Source organism: Lynx rufus, unplaced genomic scaffold (assembly GCF_022079265.1).
Source record: "Lynx rufus isolate CCGP_SWC_20201006 ecotype Redwood Valley unplaced genomic scaffold, mLynRuf1.p SCAF_3, whole genome shotgun sequence".
In the NCBI taxonomy this organism is placed as follows: Eukaryota; Metazoa; Chordata; class Mammalia; order Carnivora; family Felidae; genus Lynx; species Lynx rufus.
Window position 1 is genome coordinate 123,052,524 of NW_025814845.1, and position 12,179 is coordinate 123,064,702.

Sequence of the window (12,179 nt, forward strand, 5' to 3'; positions counted from 1 at the left end):
AAATTTTAACCTGATAAATGAGCAATGTCTTGTAATACAAGTAGTACATGACACCAAACATCACATGATCACAACTAAGCCAATGGTTCTTCTTGCTCTCTCTCTCTCTCTGCGGGATTATGGGTGATCGTCTCCCATGCTCAGGTGCTCCGTCTCAGACCGCAGTGTTTGGCAGAAATCAGTAATTTTTCAGAACGTTGGAAGGTGTCCACAACTGGCACTAGTGTATTTTTTGTCACTTTATAAAGCACCTATGGATAGTCCTTTGCTTTTCCACACAAGAGTAAGCTTAGGAATGCTTTCCTTCATTCTAGGTCAAGATGCCTACAGATACAGACCCTTTCCTCTGTTGCCTTATTGCCAGTTACATTAAATACAGTATACGACAAGAGTTTATTGATACTGTAGTCAACATCTGTATGAGCATATACAATGGCTCCCATGCAGAAAAAGATTCCACTGAGCCAATAGATAGCAGTGATACCATTACTGACAATGAAAGGCACCCTACATAATAACGCTCCTCTCTCGTCTCCCCCACACCAGCCATGAAGGTTTTCGAAGGTAAGTGCAGGTTATTTTTCTTTATATTTTGTATTTTCTTTATTATTTTGTATTATGCTACAGTAACGTAATCATTTTTGTATGAATATTTTTGTGTTGTGGGACAACTCATCTGAGTTTCCACTATTTCTTATGGGGAAATTCACTTTGATATATAAGTGCTTTGGATTGCAAGTATATTTCTGGAATGAATTATGCTCACAAACCAAGGTTTTACTGTATTTCATACTGCTTTGCAAATACATGAGGGGTTCGATAAATACCTATTGAAATAATGAATTCTTAATCAAATTTAAGTGTTTTCATGCTGCTTACCTTTGGCTGCAAAAGTAAATGCTCCCATGCATGAATTAAACTCTCCACAATTCCTTCTCCAAATAAACCTGCATCGACAGTTTCTGTTACAACTAGGGACACTCTATAGAATGATTTTTTAAAGATATATGTAAGTAAAATATCATGCTATTTATGTAAAGATTTCAAAGCTGAGAGAAGAAAGGAAGAGTATATTATAGAAACAGTCCATATATAAAATTTTCTAATACATTTCATTTTTTATTTTCTACCCACAAATCTTAAGGAACTTGACTCTACTGTTCCTCAGGCTCCTCTGTTCTCCACTGACACCTTCTGGGGGTGGAGAGACGCACAACCTTCCCTTGACCCTGCTACCTCCTTAGGCTCTTCTTTCATTCCCTAAATCCTTAAGAGTGCTTCATAGCCAGTCCCCTCCTTGATGTCAACACTCCATAAAAATATTGTCATAAATAATTCCCTTACTTATCAAGATGATTCTTTCTCAGGTCTCATTTTCCTTAATCTACAAACATGTAATGTATATGAGAAGGCCTCCCTCTCAAAATCCTTCTCTTCCTTCATTACTCACATTTACCTCTTATATATTCATAGGTCTCTTGTTGCTTCTTTTGCTTCACCTACTACCTGCGAGTTATCACAAAAGAGCCACAGAGTTCTGATCTTTTGACTGTTCTTTCTTTCTAGAAAATTTCACTCAAAGACATACCAAAATAATTTCTCTCTTCTCTGAACTTCTTTAGCACTTATTCCCAGTATCATTTATTTATATAGGTAGAAGATAAAAACTTCATGAATATTCCTTATCTTCCTCTTTTGATTGTGGGCACCTTGAGGACTGAAATAACTTTGGTATCCTCTACAGGGCTTAAAGCCAGTATTATACAAGTCCACAAGATTTTCAATATTTAAAGGCTGCAAACATATAGAATGTTGAAGGTATCCCAATCATCTAGTCCAACATCTTGATGTCTCTAGATTTGCTCAGGGCCAAAATAAATTATAACAGAGTCAGTATTAGAATCCATATCTCCTAATTCAAAGCTGTAGGTCCTTCTACCACACTATCTGTGAGAGAAATGAAGGTTAAATTAAAGTAACTGATTCATACCATGGACTGAATTGTGGACCACCAAAATTCATAAGCTGAAGCCCTAACCCCCAATGTGACTACATTTAAGGATAGGGTCTTTAGGAGGTAATTAAGGTTAAATGAGGTCATAAGGGTGGGGCCCTAATGTGACAGGGCTGGTTTTCTTATAAAAGCGGAAGAGACACAGGCACTCTCTGTGTCTCTTCACATGCACAGAAGGAAAGGAAAGGAATACAGCTGTCTGCAAGCTAGGAAGGGAGCTCTCACCAGAAATCAAATTTGCCAGCACCCTTCATCACAGACTTCTAGCCTCCAGAACTGTGAGAAAATAAAAGTCTGTTGTTTAAGCCACCTAGTCTCTGGTATCTTGTTAGGGCAACACGCAGACTAAGATAATTCAGGAGACTGCTGATTTCTGCCGCAACAATCTAATAAGACTTCTTTCATGCAAACAAATGTAGAGCCCATTAAAAAGTGAATTATGTATACAAAAATACTATTATAAATATCGAAGAAGACTTTTAAAAATCATAGTCCAAATGACAACAGATGATAAAAAAAGTCATCTTTCAATATAAGCTGAACTTAAGACAAGAAGACAAACTACCAAGAGAGGTAGTAAAGCAAGTGCTACATAAAGAAAGCTCTGTCTCTAAAATAGTGTTGGACCAGATGATGTATAAATCCATTCTAGCTCTAAAATGCCATCAGCCTTGTGATATAGATCAAAGCAAGATGACATACTAAAAAGCCAAGACTTATGAGACAATATTCAAAGCATCTGAAGAACCCAGGCCAAAATACATGGACAGCTGACACTTCCAAAGCTTTCATTTTAGCCAAGGATAACACAAAATGTGAGAAGTCCATCAAGCTTGATCTACTCATGTATTATTTTTAACTATAACTTTTAAGTAGTTATTGACCATACAGGAAGTATTATCCATTTTCACAAACAGAATATTGAAATTAGCAAAAGTAAGGTAACTTGCTAAAGGTCAAGTTTATCTGTTAAATCGCTTGGCGCAAAATTTTTTCAAGATCTTTAAATATTTTTTATCAAGAATATAACATTATGAAAATTTATCTTACGCTAAATGATCTTATATCGCTATCTTCACAATATAAGGGCTTTAGCATTTTTATTTGGGCTAGAGGCTATGAATGTGAATATCTTAATTTTTTAAAATAAAATAGTGGATTATAAAAACTAAAATTATATATATTATATAGTACCTTTCAGGAATGTGTTTTGGAATCTCTATGTCAAGTGACTTCATATGTAAGAGTTTGATTCCTGCTTCCATCTTGTTTGCTGCTACTACATCACAGGCAAGTTCATACATGGTCTTGGATAACTCACAAGCATATACTGAGTGTGCTCCAGCTTTTTTAGCAAACATGCTGCAAGGAAAAAGGTGCCCCATCAAGAAAAAATAATCCACTATGGTTTTTCAAATTTAATGGAATTATAATGTTAAACATGGGGTTTTTCTTTTATTCTGTAATACAACCATTATTCATTCCACATTAAAAAATGACCCAGGGGTGCCTGGGTGGCTCAGTTGATTGAACATCTGACTTTGACTCAGGTCATGATCTCACAGTCTATGGGTTAGAGCCCCACATCGGGCTCTGTGCTGACAGCTCAGAGCCTGGAGCTGCTTTGGATTCTGTGTCTCCCTCTCTCTCTGGCCCTCCCTTGCTTACACTCTGTCTCTCTGTCTCTCAAAAATAAATAAACATTAAAAAAACAAAATGAACCAATATTCTTATTAAGAAACAAATCATACAGGGGCACCTGACTGGCTCAGTCAATGGAGCACGTGACCCTTGACCTCGGGGTTGTAAGTTTGAGTTCCACCTTGGGTGGAGAGATTACTTAAAAATAAAATCTTTAAAAAAACAAAATAGAAACAAACTATACAATAAATCATGACATTTATGTTTTTAAGAAGATACAACTGGCATGAAAAATATCGATAGGTTTTAACTTAGAGAACTAGATTCAACCAAAATATTAATGCAAAAAGTACTCTAAAAAGGCATTCAAAATTTCAATCATAACCTCAAATTCTCCTTAGCAGTTATGTCCAGTTCTTGATAAATTAAAGTTACAGTAAAAAATACAATAATAGTAGTTGCATGAATAATCATAAGATTATTAGAAATAAAGTAAACTCTGTTTCAATTCTACTGTTAAATTTTCCATATTTGGCAAAAGCTTTAATTTACCTTGGTGTATATGTGTATATAATTAAAGCACAATTACGACAAACCTTAGTATTCCAGTTCCTGCTCCAATGTCCAAAACACTCTTGGACCCCAAACAAACTGCATCCTGGATTGCTGCATTATAAATTGTATTCCGTTTGGTGTCATTAAGCATGATAAAGTGCCAGCGTTCCACCAACCAGTTTGCAACACGATAAAAATTCTCCTTTGCATCATTGAAATCTGGGTTTAGTTTCACTGCTTTATGAAAATACCCAGCTGCTTCATCTCTAAAGCCCATTCTATAGTAAAAAATGACAGAGAAAATATTCAATTATTATGATAGCAATTACTGTGCCTTTATCCATGGCACTCATCTGGCCTAAGAATCCCTCTCCAGTACCCCAAATCCTACTCAACCCAAGCACCATCTCCTTTTGTAAGGACTGCAATCCTTGATCACTTCTTTCCTCTCTGAACCCTTATTGTATTTATGCATTCTAGGAGACAGACTATAAATTACTATTGTAACTAAAGTATAGTAGAAGCTCTCATAGTCCTCTTCAATTTAACCAACCCACTAAAACACGATTGCTTTCTAAAAACCATTCCCTGTGTAAAACATATCAATGCCTATAGCTAGTAGGCAGGACGCTGGTGTGCCTGCATACCTTTTCTCTCGGCAACTGAATGAATTATCAAGAGTCGGTTGTGTTTGTGGGGTACCTGGGTGGCTCAGGTTAAGTGTCTGACTTCGGCTCAGGTCATGACCTTGCACTCCGTCAGTTCTAGCCCCACGATGGGCTCTGTGCTGACAGCTCAGAGCCTGGGGGTTGCTTCAGATTCTGTGTCTCCCTCTCTATCCCTCCCCGCTCCCTTGCGCTCGTTCTCTCTCTCTCTCAAAAGCAAATAAACATTAAAAAACAATTTAAAATAAAAGAGTCGGTTGTATTTGCTGTCAGACCAGTTTACACCAGTTGTATTTGTTATTATAATTACATATTTTAATTAAATATTACAGAAACTAAATAAATTATGACTGCAAAAAGAGAGCCACTGTTTCTGAGGACACTTAGTAAATGCTTTGTAAAACATCAGAGGCAAATCACCCAAAAAACTGCTACTGAAGGGGGCGCCTGGGTGGCGCAGTCGGTTAAGCGTCCGACTTCAGCCAGGTCATGATCTCGCGGTCCGTGAGTTCGAGCCCCGCATCGGGCTCTGGGCTGATGGCTCGGAGCCTGGAGCCTGTTTCCGATTCTGTGTCTCCCTCTCTCTCTGCCCCTCCCCCGTTCATGCTCTGTCTCTCTCTGTCCCAAAAATAAATAAAAACGTGGAAAAAAAATTAAAAAAAAAAAAAAAACTGCTACTGAAGTTTATGTAAGCAAATCATCAATAAAAAGGGAGAAAACTTCCAAACTATCTAGAAAAGTGCTTCTTAAACATTCTGTGGTGAGGAACTCATCTCCCCTTTTCTAAATATCTAATATTTGTAGACCAATACAGTCTCACTGCACGTAATTAGTATGCAACTCACACATCAGATTTCACCCAAACTGGTCCACATTATTTTCAAGAAGTGAGTTTCATGATCACATGCTTGGGATTACAGCAATGTCAAACTGCTATATACATTTCTAAACACTTCCTCTCAATTTCTATACTTATCCATCACTAACTGATAATTTGTGGACCAGCACAAGTGTGTAGTCCACAAGCTGAAGAGAACTGAGCTAGTAAAACCCTTTTACACTCATACTTCTTCAGAAGAACCTTTAAGCATTCTGTCAATTTTAAAGAAACCAAATCAGATTATTAATTCTATGTATGATTTACATAAAAAAAGACATTCTGGAATTTCAAACAGGAAACTGCATGGGCAATGGCCCTATGTCAAATGATACGCACTCATGTTTTAGGTTAAAATAAAAACGTTTAAGATTAGTATCTGCTAGACAGAGCTATCTTAATCTGCAACTGACATTGCACACAGTACAATACAAAATACATTGTATGTAATCACTGCTTGGTGAGAGACAAAACTAGCAATGGGTATTTTAAATTTTTAAATATCAACAACCTATTGAATCAATGCCACACCTGACCCTAATAATTTCTTGGGGTTTATGCTTCCCTGAAGTTTGATTCTTAATATATCATTGTTTTCTTAAACTGTAACGATAATCTGAAAAATGTATGGTACACTCAAAATATATCTCATACTGATAGACTCAACAATGTGTCAGTATCAACAAACTATGAAACCACCTCTTTTCTTTTAACTAGAAAAAAAAATTACCTTCCCAATTAGGAACTTAAATGTTTTGTTTAAATCTGATGCTACTGGACTAACATAAGGTCATAAAGTTGAGACATTCCAGACACAAATTTCATTTAATAAACAAAAGGAATAAAGGAAAGGAAGCTATCATTTACTCTGGAAATCTTTTTCTCCCGGAGCAGTGATTCTTTCAGTGGGAAGTGAGTGATCCACTCTTTGATGAGGAAAGTAGGACAAAAGCTAAGAGCTACTGTTGTAGAGAACAAAGATAAACTATATAGCAAAAGCCGCATTCACACTATCACAAGTGATGAAATCTCAATGTCTAAATTAGAAATTTGGCATAATTATATCTCCCAAAAGCAAACAAGCATGGTTGTTTGTTTGTTTGTTTGTTTTTTTGTCTCACGAATTGGTAACTGCTCAGACTAATATCCTGCAACAACAGGTCACCAAGTTAAAATCTGTCAAAAGTGTGTAGAGCTCCAATTTTCTGTTAAATTGAGTTTATCCTTAAGGTAAGTTCTAGCATGTTATGATAATAACATGTGCATTACCTGGAAATAAATTGAATCCCATAAAGTAACTCTTCTTTCATGGACTGAAGAACTAAAAAAACTTTGAAATTAATGGGGCACCTGGGTGGTTCAGTCGGTTAAGCAACTGACTCTTGGTTTCAGCTCAGGTCATGATCTCACCGTTTATGAGTTCAAGCCCCACCTCAAGCCCTGTGCTGACAGCACAGAGCCTGCTTGGGATTCTCTCTCTCCCTCTGTCTCTGTCCATCCCCCTCCTGACTCTCTGTCTCAAAATAAATTTTTAAAAAATAATAAACTTAAAAAAATCTTTTAAACTAAATTTCATTTAGAGGAAAAGTAGTTGGGGCACCTGGGTGACTGACTGAGTGTCCGACTTCGGCTCAGGTCATGATCTCACAGTTCATGAGTTTGAGCCCTGCGTCAGGCTCTGTGCTGACCGCTCAGAGCCTGGAACCTGCTTCAGATTCTGTGTCTCCCTCTCTCTGCCCCTTCCCTGCTCATGCTTTGTCTCTGTCCTTCAAAAATGAATAAACGTTTAAAAAAAAATTAAAGGAAAAGTAGTTGCTAATTAATACAGATGGGAGTCTATGTAACAGGATCAGGTTAGCTGTTAGTGTGAAAAAACAAGCGTCAGTTGACAATCTGCCTTATTTTCCCGGTTATTATCATACTCTACAATTAGAAACTATCAAATATTTATCTCTTAAAGGAGTACTCATTTCACTTCCCAGGCCATGTTGATTAAGACTATTAAAATATATAGCAGCTACCTCTCTGAGACTAACACACTTTGATAAAGGCATTTCTTATGTATAACTTTTCATTGACTAAAACTTAACATGACAAGATGAACAAAGCAGTAATACTAGAGGAAACTGCTGGAACATGTAAAATTATCTTACTATATACAGTAGGACATTATCATGGCATTTCCTAAATAAGAAGTCTTTTACTTTGTACAAAGAAGTGACACCAGATTTATTAAAACAAATCCAATACAAAAATTTTGTGTTTTCATCAGTTTTCCTAATTACACAGTTTCTATGAAGAATAGACAGAAATTCCAATGGCAAGTTTTCAGCAAGATCCAGAAAACAGAATTACAAGTTCCTTGGCAAGGCATCAGAGTGACTTCACTGCCACCCTGCAACCCATGGCTGTGTCCTCTCCAACAAGGTCTGAATCTTAGCCAGGTGGAGGGAACTCTTCCTTGAATATTATATCCTAGCCCTAGGGGCAGTGGCTGTGTAGTATATGATTTAATGTTAAAACTGTTCTGTTAGTAAGTCGGACAGAGAAAGACAGATATCACATGTTTTCAGTCATATGTGGAATTTGAGAAATTTAACAGAAGACCATGGGGGAAGGAAAGGGGAAAAAACAGTTTCAAACAAAGAGGGAGAAAAACCCTAAGAGACTCTTAAATACAGAGAACAAACTGAGGATTGATGGGGCGGGGGTGGGGGGAAGGAGGCAATGGGTGATGGGCACTGAGGAGGGCACCTGTTGGGATGAGCACTGGGTGTTGTATGTAAGCGATGAATCATGGGAATCTAATCCCGAAACCAAGAGCACACTGTATACACTGTATGTTAGCTAACTTGACAATAAATTATATTTAAAATAAGAGAAATTTTGATTGCAGATCAATTGCCTTTATATGCTGGAATAAAAACACTTTCATCGACTGAGAAGAATACATCAGAATATTCAATCTGGATCACTTTTCGATAATCATACGTTCCCGAGCATCTTGACTTTTTTCTGTATAATGTTTATTACTTTTCCTTATCTGTGTCATTTCTTATGGGTACATTCACAATTGTTTTCTTATATGAAACAAAAGTTAGTGTAATAAAAAAATGCTCTGTTATTACATGTTATATTTGTGATTCTTATATTCTTCTGAGTTCTCTTTATTTTTTACCAGCCAATCCTTCATTACTCTGATCCCCTGTCACAGTTATAATTCTTTATATTAAACTTTCCCTTTCAAATTACTGTGTGATTTATCTCTGATCAAGACTGATACAGAATAATTCTTAACAAATAACGCTGAAATCACTACAAACCTGAAGAGGTGTTCCCCCATACTATTGCAAATCACTTCATCATCAGGAAACAGTTCCAAAGCCTGCTCATAACAACCAAGTAAGTCTTGTGTTCGATTGAGAGCATCAAGCTCTTCAGCCCATCTGAACAGCGTATACTGAAAAGTTTCCTGTGTAAAAGAGAAAACAGTAATTTAGTCAATAATATAAATGATGGAAGAATATACAACACTGGTTGATAATTCCATAGAGAACAGAACGTAATTACTATTGACTGATCACTTCAAATTTTGTTTAGCTTTAGTAGACAGTTTGCTAAATAAATGCATAAATGAATTTTACCACTTATGTGGCAATAACATGCAGAATTAGACAATTTGAGCACTTTAAACTCTCTCCATTCTTAGCTATCATATCAGATTCTCCACCTACCTCTCTTTTGTGGGCTTCTATGTTTTAGAAGTTGTTTTTGCCTTCTTCTCTTTGTTCATCCATCTCTATCACCTGTTCTACATCTACATCTCCAATCGAGACCCTCTCTTCTGAATCTCAGACACACAGACACGACTTCCTATTAGTCATCTCAACAAGGGACTGCACCCTCAGCCACCTCAAATTCAGCACAACTCAAATATTTCCTGAGCAATTAGTATGCAAAGAACTGGGGCTAAAATACAGCAATGAACAACATACATCCTATTCCTATCCTCACAGAAGCCCTGTAGAAAGAAATTTAACATACAGTTCTTTAAAAATTAAAGAACTAGAAATTAGAGAAACTAGAAATTAGAGAACCTAAAAACAGGTTCTCTAAACTGAACCTATTATATTCCGCTCACACAGGATATAAGGTTAAGGTACTACCAAACCTCAAATGACTAAGTCATCTTATAATGCTACCTTAACTTCCAATACAATTAGTTTCAAACCCAGTCAATTCTGTCTCAACATCTTTAACAATGTCACCTCCTCTCCAACCCACTGTTACAACAGTCTGGCCCTTATAATACTTTCTGGACTACAGTAACAGCATTCCCTCTGTCACCCTAGCTCCAATCTCACTTCTCTCCAGCCATTCTCCATACTACAACCAGTGGAAAAAAGGGAAGGCTTTAGTCATTCCAGTTTTATCATGAACAGTTTACATCATCTTCAGAGATTTATACAGAAGAGTTGAGACTTCTAACTGAATCTTGATGAAGTTTACTAAAGAAAAAAGGATATAGAGGAAGACCTAAAGTATCAGGAGAAAAAAGTACGGATGATATGAAACGGATAAGAGAATTTATAACTTGGTGTGACTGAAGTGTGGGCATAGGGAGTAGAGTGAGTAGTAGGAAATAAGACTAAAGAAATGGCTCTTTTGCAAACGCCCACATGAAGGAATATGGACTTTGTTCTACAGGAAACAGAGCTAGTTTCTGAACCCTACTGAACACGAAGCATTCAAATACAGGCTTTAGATATACTTTTAATACACATTAAATATCTATTTAAAAAGATACTGTCACTGTTTTAGAAAGGAGGAACCTTAGGAACAAAGAATTAAAGAAACAGCACTTGGGTTGATCAATCATTTATTCTACTGCTGCCTACCTATAAGAACAAACTGTATCTCAACATAGCACTTTCTCCTCCTTAGGACCAGCTGCTCCTGAAATTTACACTAAGTTTATGTTAACTACAACCATCTAGAGGTTACTGACATCTAGTGGATAGATATCAACAATGCGGGTAAACATTCTACAATGGCGCAGGACAGCCCTCCACAACAAAGAATCATTCCATCCAAAAAGTCAACAGCGCTGAGGTTGAGAAACGCTAGGTGAAAAAAAGCAAAGTAGCTTGAGGCTGAAAACGGAATACAAAATTTAGTTAAATAATTTTTATAAATTTAGAATCTAAAATAACTTGGAAAAACTTATCTATTACATATAGAACGATCACAATCCAGTAACTGAAGCTTAAATAATGCATCATCAAATGACTACTTTATAGTAGCTTATTCCCAACTTTATTCAATTACAGATACCCACGACATTCCTTCTGCATACAAGTGCAAAGATGCTGAGGCAGGGACATGCTAGAATTAGATATAGGAGGAGGAGATCACCCTCGGCCTCATTTGCAATATGGCCTTTAGAATTCTGAGTAAGGTGGAAGTTTTGAAACAGATAAGTGGCATCGTCTGACTTGTTATGAAATGCTCACCCAGGCTGTGTTGAGACAGGTTGCCGGAGGAAGCCTAGTTATGAGCCTACACCAACAGCCGACAGATGACTGAGGCTTGAACAGGGGTAGTAAAGGAGAAGGTGGTGAGAAATGGTTAAGATTTTGGATACATTTCAAATATGGAGCCGACAGGATTTTTTTTGATGGGCTGGCTGTGGGTGTGAACAAAAGACATGTCAAGGATGAATAGTAAATATTAACAGCAACCACCAGCCATTAACCTTAGCCACCCCTCCCAATGGAAAAACACAGGATCTGCCAGCAAGTGAAAGAAGGGACATGCTCACCTTCACGTCGTCTTTCAGCTCCGGCGCCAGGCTGAGTACAAGGAGGTAGTGGGCATAGGCGGTGCCAAAGTCCTGGGCGCTCAGGCAGTGCTCTGCGCTCTGCAAGGACCGCGACACCAGCCGGTCGCGCCCGACTGCCCCGGCGCCACTCCGGGCACCCCGGCGGGGCCTGGGCCGAGAGTTCGGCATGACAGAGTCACCGCCCTGAAACCTAAGCTTGTATAACCAAAGTGAAGATGTTTTACTAAACGGAACGAGAAAACGGTCCCGTTGGCTACACTTCCAAATGATTTAAACAGAGCGCGAAAACCGGTAACGTAAAGTTATGCCTGGGCCGGGGGTGTGCGCGCCCACCTTAGCCAGGGAAAAGCTCCGCCTCCTCCCTGCCAGGCGGGGTCTGCGAGTCAACCCGGCAAACTGCAGACACCAGCCCACGGCGCACGCCCAGCGAGCGTCAGTGCGCTTGACGTGTGCACGCCGCGGTCCGCCCCCCTCCCCGTGGAAAGGGAGGCGCGAGGTGGACGGGGCGCCTGCGCGGAGAGCAGCGCTTTTAACGGTCTTGATGTTCTTGCCTTCCTCTCCCTCGCCTCGCTTCCCCTTGCGCCG

General features: G+C 38.3%; 1 protein-coding gene across 6 annotated transcripts in view; it reads right to left on the bottom strand.

Annotated features, from left to right (window-relative positions):
* The window catches only part of PRMT9 (protein arginine methyltransferase 9), a 37,639-nt gene extending 25,663 nt beyond the window's left edge, over positions 1-11,976 (bottom strand). For 3 of the 6 annotated variants that reach the window (XM_047091403.1, XM_047091404.1, XM_047091401.1), the window contains exons 1-5: positions 11,574-11,976; positions 9,076-9,224; positions 4,252-4,488; positions 3,209-3,376; positions 880-982 (exon numbers count right to left, since the gene is read on the bottom strand). In XM_047091403.1, coding sequence (XP_046947359.1) covers positions 880-982; positions 3,209-3,376; positions 4,252-4,488; positions 9,076-9,224; positions 11,574-11,762 — 846 coding nt within the window. In that variant the 5' untranslated portion in view covers positions 11,763-11,976. Of the gene's footprint in view, positions 1-879; positions 983-3,208; positions 3,377-4,251; positions 4,489-9,075; positions 9,225-11,573 lie in introns of those variants that run through there. The other 3 variants (XM_047091405.1, XM_047091406.1, XM_047091407.1) reach the window with 3 other exon arrangements.
* Positions 11,977-12,179: the final 203 nt, after the last annotated feature.